Raw genomic sequence first — 13,822 nt, 5'->3', positions numbered from 1 at the left:
ATCATCTGAAGTAGCTAACTTAATTTGTGCAACAACCTGTGGGTATCTGATCCGACTTCGGATCCGAGCCGGCAGTTTTCAACAGCTTAGATCCGGGCTCCTAGCTCCTCCCCTACCCATAAACCCCTGCCAACCCTGACTGACCGCAGATCTAGTTTGCCGCGCTTGTCAGCAGCTGGATTCTCGAGCTCCGTTGTTAGCGAATTTCTGAGAGAGAAAAATAGAAATTTTTTTTACTTTTTTTCTGTAGTTTTGGTGTGAGTACCGTGTGTTAGGTCCGTACCCGTTTCCCTTGGCTTAAATCTTCTTTAGTTTATATATTTTTCCCTCCCTCTCCCTCGCTGGTTCGGTAGGGTCTGTGTGCGCGTGTTGGGGTCTAGTGTGTGTGTTTCTTTAGTTTAAAAATGTCTGAGGCCCCAAAACCTATCTTTTCGAAGTGCACCGAGTGTGGCAATAAGCTTTCACCTGCTGATGGTCACACTCGGTGTGTTCTGTGCCTTTGGGTTGGACACCTTTCCTCTGGGTGTACCATCTGCGCGGCATTCAACCCCAGGGCACTCAAGGACCGGAGATCCAAGCTGATCCTGGCGGGTCTCTTGCCCCCAGATTCGGCTTCGCCCTCCGGTCCTACTGTGGCTACCTCCGCGGCTTCGGCGGCCACTCCTGCCTCTCTCCCCCTGGCCGGGACTCGGCCTCGCAGTGTAAGCCCGGAGGAGAGGGAGGCCAGGAAAGACGAGAGGAGGGAGAAGCACCACAAGCGGAGGGCTGTGGCCTTTGCTTTGGCTCCCCCGGCTAAGCGGTCTTCTCCCTCCAGGGCTTCCCTGTCTCCTCCTCTGATCCGGTCCCCCTGTTTTTCACCGGGCCCTGAGGAGGAGGAGACCCGATCTCCTTCGAGGTCATCGAGGCGGCACTCGCGTCCCACCTCTGTGGCCTCATCGAGATCTACTCGCAGCCTTTCCGACGCAGATTTGGACCGGATAATGAGAAGATTCCTCCAGGCCCAATTGCAGATGGGAGTGCTCCTGCCTGAGTGGGAGCTCGACCCCTTTCTTTGCCCCGATAGCTCCTTCTCCGTCCTGCTACCTGGGTTCGGAGCCTTCGGAGCTGGGTAGCCTTGGAACCGGGAGTGGGTCGGCACCGACAGTTTTGGGTACTTCGGCACCGTCTCTTCCGTTGAGCCTGTCTGGTTTGTTTTTGTCGGATCCGAGCTCTAGTAGCCGAGGGCTGAGCTTCGGATCAGAGGGTTTCAGTATGCCTTCGGCGCCATCCAGGTCGGAGCATACTGGGCCTTCGGTGCTGGTGCCGGCCCAGATCCGCCTGTCGGATCCAAGTGAGGCCCGCTCTCAGATCCCAGAGAGAGCGTCTCTCCCTTTGCGTTCGACGTGGTAGAGAGGGCTCTGTCGACTGCTTCCAGGCCCCCTGTCCTTGCCACAGCTCCACCCCGCACTCCTTTTCTGTTGGGTCCGACTTCCATCACCCGGCCCCAGGGACAGCCTGCTTCAGTGTCCCAGGTCATTCCCTTGGAACAGGATGTTGCTGGTGAGGCCTCCTTGGACAGCCCCCCGAGGAGATCCCCCACAAGCGGAAGTGCAAGAGGAGGCACTTGGACTCCCCTGAGTCCTTGACCGAAGACACGGATTTGGAGGAAGGGTAAGGCTCCCCAAGGTCACCCCCCCCCCCGAGGATGTCCCCTTTGGGGACATCATGGAAATGCTCAGGATCAGAGGAGGGTGGTCTGCCCCAAAGCCGACCTCGGACAAAGCCGTGTTCCTGGAGGCATTTGAAGCAGGCCCTTCTACCTCTTAGGTGTCCCCTCCAACCGACCCCTGGTGGACCTGATTACCACCAGGGCGTGGAAGGAACTGGACACTGTGGAGCCATTCCTGAAGCTACCTGACAGGATCCTCAGTCCCCCTGCCGACAGGCCCCATTGAAGCAAGGGTCAACCTGTAGATGCCATGTTGATGGCGGTGGCCACCAAGAGGGTACTAGCTCAGGAGAGCCTCTCTGTCCACCCCCCCGGGCAAGGAGTCCCGAGCGATGGACCGCCTAGGGAAGCGGGTGTTTAGTTCAGTGTCCTTCTCAGTGAGGTCACTGAACTACATGGCACACGTTATTCGGCTGCAGCGGGGTCTTATTAAGGAATAAACTGTGTCTCCTAAGTCCATGTCTGTGGAGGACAAACAGTTGTACTCCACCCGTATGGCCACTCTTAGGTGCATTTCTACTATCCCATGCCACGGAAGGAGCCGCTAGAGCCAGCGGAGCAGGTGTCGTCATGAGGCGTCAGGCCTGGCTCCGGCATTGTGATTTCTCGGAACCCTTCAAGGAGTCTTTTGCAAATACCCCTTTTGATGGTTCTGCCCTATTTGGGAAGACCGTTCGCAACACCTTGGTCCAGAGCGAAAAGGACGGAAAGACGTCTGCCGTCGAAGTCCGCTTCTCTGCTCCCCAGAGGTCCTTCTCCAAGAACCAAAAGGGACAGAAAAAGATGTGGTTCCGGACGTTGCAACAGTATTAGTCTGCTCTGGACCCCCAGTCCTTCCAAGGCAGAGGAGGACAGGGAGGACGCCGCTCTAGAGGCAGAGGGGGCCCGAAGAACTTTGGGTCCAGAGAACCTTTCTCTGACCGGCCCACGCAACAGCCCTGAAAGGTTGCCTGACTGCTCCACTCTGGAGGCAGTCGGGGGGAGGGGGGGGCATTTCTCGAGGCACCTGGCAGCTTGGGAGTCCATCACGACAGACTGCTGGGTGCTTCGAATCATATCCAGAGGTTACCAGATCCCCTTCTCTTGCCCTCTTCTCTTCCACAAACACCTCCATGATGTCCCACCCGATCAGAGGGAGGTCGCAGCTGCGGAAATCCGGCAGCTCCTAGAAAAAAGAGCCATCCAACACGTCCCCCCAGACCAGCTCTGATCTGGTTTTTACTCCAGGTTCTTTTTGGTGCCAAAAAAGACTGGGGACTTAAGACCAATCCTCGATCTCTCCATTTTGAACTTGTCAGTAACCAAAGAAAAGTTCCGGATGGTCACTCTTCAGTCTATTCTCCCCCTATTACGGGAGAACGATTGGATGTGCTTGATAGATCTCAAGGATGCGTACTATCATATTCTAATGGACAGACGATCCAGGAGGTTTTTCCGCTTCCGGCTAGGGGCCAGTCATTACCAATTCAGGGCTCTCCCCGTTGGTCTCACCTCAGCCCCCAGGGTGTTTACCAAAGTATTAGCAGTGTTAGCAGCCCAGCTGAGGCTCCAGGGAATACAGGTTTTCCCGTACCTGGACGACTGGCTCCTGACCGCCTCGACAAGGCATCTCCTCTGTACAGCCAGGGATTATTTTCTTCGCCTTGCTCCCTGGCTAGGGATCACAATAAATATGGACAAATCTGCTCTCACCCCGACCAGAGTCAGATTTCATCGGGGCCTGGTTAAACACAATCAATCTTGTAGCCTTCTTAACCCCAGAGAGACTTCGAACCCTGAGATTTCATGTGCGGGCCATCCTTCTATCTTCTCCTCTGGCGGAATTGGTCCTGAGGGCTCTAGGCTCAATGGCAGCGGCAATCAACTTGTTACATATGGCACGTCTGAACATGAACTTACAGTGGACCCTCCAAGTCCAGTGGTCTTTTCTTCACTACCCTCTGAGTCATCCCATTTCCCTCAGCAAGGCTTGCAGGAGGGCTCTCGTGTGGTGGCTGCAATCTCTGGATCTCCACACGGGACGCCCCTTCTCTATGGCCTCTCCCCTGGCCATGGTGACCACGGATGCCTCTCGCCTCGGGTGGGGGGGGCACTCTTTGGGCAGGACTGTCCAAGGCACGTGGAACAATGCGGAGTCCTCTTTGCATATCAATGTCCTAGAGATGAGGGCAGTGCCGTTAGCGTTGCAAGCACTTCAGGACCTTCTTCTTGTAGGGACAATTGCGATCCAGATGGACAACATGTCTGTTGTCTGGTGCATCAACAAACAAGGGGGAACCAGGTCTTACCCGCTCTGTCGAGAGGCCATGAGAGTGTGGGAATGGGCGATCTCCACCAACCATTTTCTCATTGCAACGCACATTCCGGGATGGTCCAGCATCCTGGCGGACAAACTCAGTCGCACCATCCTTTTCCCTTACGAGTGGTCTCTCAATCCGCACGTAGCGAATCAGATTTTTGCCAAATGGGGGCAGCCCTGTTACGATCTTTTCGCCTCTCCCTCAAACACCAAATGCAACAGCTATTTCGCTTTAATTGCCCAAGTGGGGGAATCCCCGAGAGACGCTCTGGTGCATGTTGGGCCTCCCGGTCTGCTTTATGCTTATCCACTTCTCCCCCTGATGCTAAAGTTTCTACAGAAAGCCAGCCGGTTGGGGAGCAGGATTATCCTTATTGCCCCATTCTGGCCTCGTCAAACCTGTTTTCCTTACCTTTGGTCTCATCTGGTGAATCCTCCTTGGATTCTAGATCCCCTCCCGGATCTGATCTCCCACCCTCTGGGTCTCCTGACCCCGAACCTGGACAGCCTCAAGCTCACAGCTTGGCTGCTCCAGTTCCACTCCTAGCCAGGACTCCCGGCATCTCTTCCCCAGTCAAAGCTATTCTAGTTGCAGCCCACAAGCCTTCTACTAGGAAGGTTTACAGCAGCAAATGGAGACCTTTCTCTATCTAGGCAGAACGTCAAAACTTGGATCCCTTCACAGCTCCTTTACCTGTGGTGCTAGACTTCTTATCAGGATTATTTCACCAGGGAGCTAGCTGTTCCACTGTCAAGGTTCAACTAGCTATCTCTCACTACCATGTCGGACATGATCTGTGTCCCTTGATCACTTCTAAGCTGTGCAAGACCTTCCTGAAGGGCACCTTCCTGCTCAGACCTCCGGTAAAGGAAGTGGTACCTCCGTGGGATTTGTCGTTAGTGCTTCAGGCTTTGACAGCTCCCCCCTTTGAGCCTGCAGCTTCAGTGGAACTCAAGTATTTGTCTTGGAAGACGCCCTTTCTCGTCGCCATCACCTCTGCTAGAAGAGTTTCTGAAATTCAGGCCCTTGGTGTCAAACCCCCGTAATCTAACCTTCCACAAGGATAGAGTACTTTAGGACCAATCCCTCCTTTCTCCCTAAGGTTGCTTCCGAATCTAATATCAACCAATCCATTAATCTGCCAGTCTTCTTTCCCAACTATCACAACAAAGGAGAATACAAATTACACTTGTTGGATGTGCATAGACAACTTTGATTCTATATTCACAGGACATCTGGTCATAGGCAATCCGACCAGTTGTTCGTCTCCTTTGCCAAAATGAATTTGGGTAAATAGGTATCCAACGTTATGTTGTCTCGATGGATATCGCAATTTTTTCTTTTGGCTTATGAAAGTTCTGGTAGGCCCGCGCCTCAGGGAGTCCGTGCCTTTTCTACCCGATCTATGTCTACCTCTGCCGCTTTTAGATCCAGGGTTCCTTTAGATGATATTTGTTCGGCTGCCACTTGGGCCTCATCTCATACCTTTATCAACCATTTTAAGCTGGATATTATCTCCAGAGGGAGAGCATCCTTTGACTCTGCAGTGCTCCGGAACATCCTTCCATGATGACCGCCCAAGATTCAGGTAGCTGGGGACTCTGTCCCACAGGTTGCTGCACAAATTAAGTTAGCTACTTCAGATTAAGAAGTTATGTACTCAGCATAACGTTTCATCTGTGTAGATAAACTTCATTTGTCAGCAACCGTCCCCCCCTCCTTCCCCCTGACCTTCGATTGTTCACATTTGTTGTCTTCAGAGATGATCTTCGAAATTGATAAATCTGTAGCAGTTACTGCTTGGGGGCAAACTTGATCTGAGGTCAGTCAGGGTTGGCAGGGGTTTATGGGTAGGGGGAGGAGCTAGGAGCTCGGATCTAAGCTGTTGAAAACTGCTGGTTCGGATCCGATACCCACAGGTTGCTGACAAATGAAGTTTATCTACTCAGATGGAACGTTATGGTGAGTACATAACTTCTTATTAACTTTGTGATAACAGCTAAGAGCGATTTAACTGCTAGAGAGTTTGCGGAGGTCAGATTGCAGTAAGGCAGATATCACTAGTATTTTATAAATGTATTAACTCAAGACTTATGAGGGAACATCTGCGACCCCATTCACACCTTTTCCAAACTGGAAAGAACTCTAGATTCAGGACCTGTTTTTTCACTGCAGTTACGTGAGGTACTGTGTAGCAGCCTATCAATCCAGATGTTTGAGTAATAGCCTGCTTTAGTACTTTCCATGTGTATAGAATCGAGCTGCAGCGGTGTTGATTATGATAAACATGGGGCAGTTGTTTGGGGTACTGTTAATAAATGTTGCTGTTTGAATAACAGGATCAGCATCAGTCAAGACCTCCCCATCCTTTGGCTGTTTCTGACTTTCCCCGCATCTTTGTTGGTTGGTTAGAAAAGTGCATACTCCTTGCAGTAGCCTCCTTGGTCATTATCTTTACTGTAAAAGAGTTCCTTCTTTAGGTACCTCTTTTGGTTATGCAGACCTCTTTGTGGAGAGCAGTATTGATTTTGCCTTGATTGCACTTCCTTGGTCCTTTAGATATACATGTTGTTTTCTGAAGCACTTGATAATGTACTGCATAACAGTTTTATAATATAGCATCATGCAAAATGCCCTTGGCAAGGGCAGAAAACCATCTTGTTTTGTGATGTCTAGCTGCTGTGGAAGTTGGGTCAAATGGGTTTCAAACCACCTTCAGCTAATTCCCATGTGTAAGGAATTGTACTGCAGCAAGAGTCCTGTTTAAATGCTTTTAGGTAAGGTAGCCTTACAGAACTGTACTTTAATATACAGTTTTAAGCAGATGGTCTTTGGATCAAGAATATGCTTTCCTTCCTTATCCTGTGGTGGATGAGTGTTTCCAGACAGTTCTGCTGTATTGCCTGTAATTCAGGCAGGTGTGAGTGGTGAATTACTTGATTAGAAATGTTGATGCCAGATCTCTGTGCTGTTTATTGATGAGCAAAAAACATTATGGGCCAAACTGGTGGACATAAGGAATATGAATACATTTATATAGTTAGTATGTGAAGTCGTGTGTTTTGGTCACTCAAGATATTCTTGAATGCAGATGTAGCATATTTTTGTTGAATGGTGGGTGTAGAAGTTGAGCTTAGCCACAGCCCTGTGAAGGAAGGCAGTTATTTTAAATTAAGAACGCATCTTTTCATCCATAAGTTGATGCACATGCTTGTTGGAGTCCCTGACATTTAATTTAAACAGGTTGCACCATTTGCTGCCAGACTGAATCTAGCCAAAAGTTTTTAATGTTCATTGATAAAACACTGGAGTTAATTTTCCATGGCCTGTTAAAATGTTTGAAAGCAGTGTGCTGACTATGGTTTAGTTTTTAAAATATGAGCCTGGAACTCTGAGGTCTTTTAAAGGTGCAGTGTACTTAGTGGTACCAGTAACAGTCTTCCTTTTATTGTAGTTTCTATTCTGGAATGTTGCTGTTGTGGTATGACACTTTGCTGTACACCTTTACTTTATAAATCATACTGTGATTATGGCTCATATTTGAAATGTGCGTGTTACATTTCACCCCTCCCCCAACCCTTAGTTCTTCACTGTTAAATGGTTTTGTATATCCTGGAGCACGTGGTTGCAAAGTTGGGTATTCAGTTTGTTTTATTTTATTGGGGTCTTAATACAACAAATGTTTGCTAGTATTTATTAAGGTGTCGATACTGATAAGTTGGCATTTTATGGTATCTGAAAACTGAATAAGTTTTTAACACTTCCTGCAGCTTTATATACTCCCTTGACATGGAAATTAGTCTTCCGATGACTGTATAGTTGCAAAATTATATACTTCATGTATACACACCTGTATTAGTGTGACTAAAGAAAATCACTTTTTTTTTTTTTTATTTGTTGTGCTTAAAGGTACTACAGGTCAGGTATCCAAGTCTCAAGCTTGTAACTGAGCGATTGCTGGACATCTATTGCCAGCTGACTGGGGATAGACATCAAACCTCTGACACCTCCTTTGGGAGTCCTGGTAATGACCAAGAATTGGCAGAAAGTTCAGATGTGAAAGAACAAGATAAAAAACTAGGACTTGAAGGAAGGGGATTGTCTTTAAGGTAAGTGGTTAGTATTGCTGTTGGGGACAAGATGCATGTTTCTTTGAAAAAATGCTTAGGCTGCTGTGCTACCTATTAGGGTTTGGTACCACATATACATTTATTTACAGCTGTGTGCATTGGTTTCTGTAAATTGACTTATTTACCCACTAGAACTTTACTTTGTGTAGTAGATGAATTATTCAAGTGCATCATCTGGCTAGAACTGGATTTTAAGATCTTGGATACTGAACTCATGTGAGGTGATTTAACTTACTCAGCTAGCTAAAAAAAAAGTTGTGATCGCTTGGTAGGGTGGCATTACTTAAATTTCTCAATTGACCCACTAGTTGCTTTGTTTATTAATTTAGCAAAAAAAAAAAGCAATACCAAACTACTGAAGGTTGCTCACACTATAAAAACACAGTAAATGAAAATAGAATGAGCACACCAACACAGCCACCAAAAATGTATATAATAAAACAGTTTGACGAGAATTGGCACTTTCACGGGGTTACTGCTTCATCAGATCCAAGTAGAAGAAAAAAATCAACACAAAACACATTGATTATTTATTTTATGTTCAATCAGCAACTGTTAATAAAATAATTATATCCATTAAACAGAATTCACTGCCTCCTATTTAAGGCAGGTCTTAGAGGAAAACCAGAGTTTAAACCTGGAAACTTATGTGCTTGTAAGGATACACTCCATTTTACCTCAAGCATCTCCACTTGATTGTTAATATCACCCCTTCTGTTACTAGGTGGAACTAGTTGTAAAACCCTAAAATAAAAAAAACATTATGTCCTGATGAATTTGCATGATTAGCTAGGGCATTGGGGAGAGTTTTATTACGAATATTATCTAGCTGCTCTAATATGCGTTCTCTTAGCAGGCGTGTAGTCTTACCCACAAAAATATTCACATGTACAGCTTGTTGCTAAATAGACTAAGTTATTACTCCTACAAGTCACCGTCAACCTAGGTGAAAAAACACGTCCAGTCACTGGATGAATAAAGAGCATGTAGGGCAATGGAAGAACAGGCTTTGCAATTAACACGGAAGATCTCCTTGTTGGCTCTGAGACATTTTAGGTCCATAACATAACCTTTTCATATTCATATTATTCCTGAAAATAAAACCAGGACGCTCACCAACAATATTCCCTAGTTTGCTGTCAACTAGCAAAATGGGCCAATTCCATTTAATAACATCACAGAATTGCTGTATATTGCTGGAAAAGGTGAGAAGTACATTAGGTCTGCTGACCCGGTATTTGGAGTGATTGGGTTGAACATGTCGATACACATTAGAAAAGTACGGAGCCCCCCCCCCCTGTTTTTCTACTGTGGAGCTACTTCAGAGTGTATTTGACCTACCTGTTTACCTGGTAGCCTCTGTTCAAAAAACCCTTGGAGATTTCCCATTGTCTCACCCATCATGTCATCATTCATACAAAGACTAGATACCCTTAAAAGTCTGGCCCTTAACTATCTTTGGAAAAATATAGGAAGGTTGCATACTGGAATGATGCAATACACTGTTTTTCCAACAGAATTTCTTCTAAAGCTTTGTTTCCAAGCCACCTTGTGAGTTTTTGTACAAAGTGACTTCCAGAAAATCAGTGGTGGTCTAACAGTTCACAGTAAACTTCAAAACCACGGAAGTAACTTCTAAATAGGAAACACATTTAAGGAGTTTATCAACCTCACCTGCCCCCAACACAAAAATATCATCCACAAATCTCACATAATGTTTAATAAACTTATTGAAAGGGTTGTTATTAAAAGCCTGGTCATCCTCCCATTGCGCCAACACCAAGTTGGCTTAACTGTTGGCCCAATGAGTGCCCATGGCCACTCCTAGTTTCTGCAAGTAATATTGATCTTAAAACAAAAATATATTACTCAAAATTAAATTTAGCAGTGTACATATTGAAGTAATTAAACTATGACTATAACCACTATGGTTAGCCAAAAACATCCAGATGGACTTAACATCTTCAGAATTAGGAATCACTGTAAACAAAGTTTTAGTGTATCCAACTAGAGAAACCAAGAACCAAACAATAAAAACTGATGGAGGTCCAGGGAGCATACAAGTCCAGTATAAACTACACAACTAGTAGCAACCAACTAAGATTTATTGAGCAAAAAAGAGCAGTCAAGCCGCTTTAGTCTTACATCAAGACTTCATCAGAACTGCAGTAATCACATAAACCACACAACATAAAGGAACTTCCTGTAGTCATGTGGTTAAAACCGACCAATACAAATAATGCTTAAAATAATTAAAAACTTGAAAATGTAATGACAGTTTGAAGTAGTGTGTATAAGTGAAAAAAAGTGCCAAACATGTTACAATGTATATATAACAAATTATAAAGATGCAAAGGGACTCCAAAATGGCCAGTTTGAATAAAAAAAGTTTATTGTCGACACCACAAGCGCTTTCACTGACTAAGCTGCTTCTTCAGGTACCTGAAGAAGCGGCTTAGTTTGTGAAAGCACTTGTGTCAACAATAAAAGTTTTTTATTGAAACTGGCTGTTTTGGAGTCCGTCTGTCTTGCTGGATTAATTGTTTGGTTTTCTTTGCTGGGACTTCTTTACCAGATAGGGTAGGTATTTGTGTTTGTTCTTCAAATTATAAAGATGACTGATAAGTTACCCTTTCCTACTTTTCATTTGTAGGATTGGGGTAATGGAACAGCAGTCATTTAAGCCCAGAGGGGTAAGGGCATCACACATCAAAATCCAGGTTGATTCCTTTCTGTCGAGGTGGTGTTCTGTGCTAAAACCCCTTTCATCCCATTCCATATAGTCCAACACTACAAACTTGAAGTGTTGATTAGGAAAAGCTGAGGTATGCCTATACAAGGCATTACTGTTCTTCCCTTTCTTGATGTCACTCAAGTGTTCATAACTTCTTTCAGCTTACGACTAGTCTTTCCAATGTAGAATGCCTTACAACATTGACAAAGAGCTCTGTATACCACCCCCTTGGATACACAAGTAAAGTGTTTTTTTTTACCTTATATTTCCTATTCCTGATGAGAAATGAGTCTCATAATAAAATATGCTGACAGTCATTGCAATGATTGGATTCGTACATGCCCTTAGGTCTACTTGAACAATTCGCGTCACGTTTCATTTCTAAAAGGTTCTATCACATAGTGTCCACTACATCATAGATAACAGAAAAGGTGACCATTAGTGAACGTTCAAAAGGGAGAATTATTGGTTGTGTTTCTTTGGACAAGCTATTACCAGCCAAATGATAATCAGTTTGACCACCAGGAATAGGTAGTAGCAGTTTGTGAAAAAAACATTCCTCCTCTTACCCTTGACTTTTTCCTTAATACTGTCCAATAACTCATGGGGGTAACCTCTTTTACTGAACATGCCAATCAATTTTTCTATTTCATCAGTGAAGGTGGCATCAGAAATCATACGAGCAAGTCTGACTGCCCCTTGACCACAGCCCTCTTTTGAAATTGTGGATGCCAACTGTCAAAATGGAGGTAAGAGTAGGAATTTTTTTTTTTTTACGGTAGATGGAGCAAAAACAATTTCTTGAATAATACTTGGTTGCCAATACATCCAAATAGGTCGTTGAGTCATAGTCAAAGGTATGGGTAAACGTTAGGGAAGATGTACTACCATTGATATACTCGAGAAATGTGTTCCATTTTGCGACAGAATTGTCCCGGACAACAAAAATATCCAGGAAACGAATATAGAATGACCAACATTCTGCAAAGGGACTATTAAATGCATAATGCTTCTCCCAATAGGCCATAGCTAAGTTGGCAAAGCTTGGGGCGCAAGAAGCCCCCATGGCCACCCCACTCGCCTGTTTGAACAACTGGCCTTCAAAATAAAGAAAATTGATCATAACCAGATCCATAAGTGTACAAGCCAGCTTAATGTCATTATTCAACAGTCGTATGTTAGAAAGAATACTTTCCCCAACCCTACCTTGTGGAGAATGACAGAATATAAATTGTGGACATCTGTTGTGACCAAAACACGAACACTCGAACCTGAGCTTTGCTAGCCTGGTCAAAAAAATCCCAAGAATCTTTACAAATATGTGGGACTTCAGTGACTGATGGTTTTAGCAGGCTGTCCACATATTTGGCTGTGTAGAAGGTCTTGCATCTACCCGCATCCACTATGGGTCTTAAAGGTGGATTTTGGAGATCTTTATGGATTTTGGGTATCCCAAAGATGCCCTCTACCACTGGATGCTGATTGAGTAAATAATCGTACATGTCACTATTAACTTGCCCCTGCATAACCATGTCATAAAGACCGGTATCAGTTTTTGAATAGGCAATATTGAGCTCATTCTTAGATATCTGGACACAAGTCTTGGTGAAAAACAACTTATACATATGATTATTATAGTCATTGACGTCCATCACAACTATTGACACACCCTTGTCCGGTTTCATTATCCTGATATTCATGTTGCTACATAATTCTTTGAATAACAATGTCTCCTCATTGGATAAGTTGTAGTCTTTAGCTGTTTTTAGAAAAAGATTTCTGAATTTCTAATTCACACATGTTCTCAGAGATAACCAGCCATTCAAGGGTGGGTTGAATGAACTAGCTTTTTGAGAGGTTTGTTGGGGTTTGTGCCAGAGTTCAGGGAGTCCTTTTTGAACCAGAGTGCCAAATTAAGCTTACGTGTAAACAATTTTAAATTGATTAAAACCTCAGCCAAGTCTGGCTCCTTAGCTGGCACGAAACTCAACTCTTTGCTTAACACATTGGCATGCTCAGTTGTAATGTTGAAACTTGAAAAGTTATACACAGAAAAATCATTACCTGTATTTTGAATACAAACTGGTACCTCCCAAAAATTATTGGGGGTAACTGTGTTTTCAACATCAGAAAACAAGCTAGAACTAGACCCAATAGACGTGGATACTTGTAAAAGTAGGTTCGGTAACGACCATATTAAGTGTCTGTGAAAAATATTTGCAGCTGAATTATTCAAGGATTCAGGACAGTCATCCCAGCTGTGCATCAGTAACTAACTTAATGCCTGCATCCCCCCTATTCACAACATCCTTTTGCAATGCTCCAAAATCTGTGCCTAAGTATGTGTCAACTGCACTACATCTGGAGAACTGATACTAGAAACGCAAAAGTCGCTGCATCAACTTCAGCTTCACAAAGTAACTTTGTCGTTGCATAAGTGGTGTCGTATAAAAATTCCCCATTTTCAAATCCACTGTTCATGTCCCTCAAAGGGGAATTAACTAGTGAACGGGCTGCCATAACATTGTGAACCCCACCAGTGGTGGTTGAATAATTGGAACTGTCAAAATTAATTTACTTGTTTACATCCATGAATACCAATTCAAAGCATAACAGTTAGTTATGTTCTCCCATCTCTTCTTCTTTTTGCTGGTTGGGTTCGGAACTAAGCATCAGTTCTGACTCGGCCTTGTACTAAAGCTCTTTGCTGGCTCGAGGCTGCACTCTATCCCATGAAGCTAGCAGCAGATACCCAGATCTCATTTGTCACTTGAAGATTTGGGATTCCTCTGCTGGCTCAGGCTGAGTAAAATATTTTACTTTAGTTAGCCTGGATTTTCTCAGTTTTTCAACCAAAAGTTAATTTAAAGCTAATTTAAAGTTAATTTAGAGTTATGTACTAGTAGTTATTTTGCTATCCAGATCTAGTCCGTTTTCTTTTGTGTGTTCT

At 44.6% G+C, this 13,822-nt stretch overlaps 1 protein-coding gene across 1 annotated transcript in view; it reads left to right on the top strand.

Moving 5' to 3' along the window:
* The window catches only part of MDN1 (midasin AAA ATPase 1), a 3,484,183-nt gene that overhangs the window by 342,131 nt on the left and 3,128,230 nt on the right, over positions 1-13,822 (top strand). The window contains exon 10 of the mRNA XM_044071809.1: positions 7,918-8,117. Coding sequence (XP_043927744.1) covers positions 7,918-8,117 — 200 coding nt within the window. The remainder of the gene's footprint in view (positions 1-7,917; positions 8,118-13,822) is intronic.

This window comes from Protopterus annectens, chromosome 1.part0 (assembly GCF_019279795.1).
Source record: "Protopterus annectens isolate FY-2018-M chromosome 1.part0, PAN1.0, whole genome shotgun sequence".
NCBI lineage: Eukaryota > Metazoa > Chordata > Ceratodontiformes > Protopteridae > Protopterus > Protopterus annectens.
This window is presented reverse-complemented; position numbering and strand designations above follow the sequence as displayed.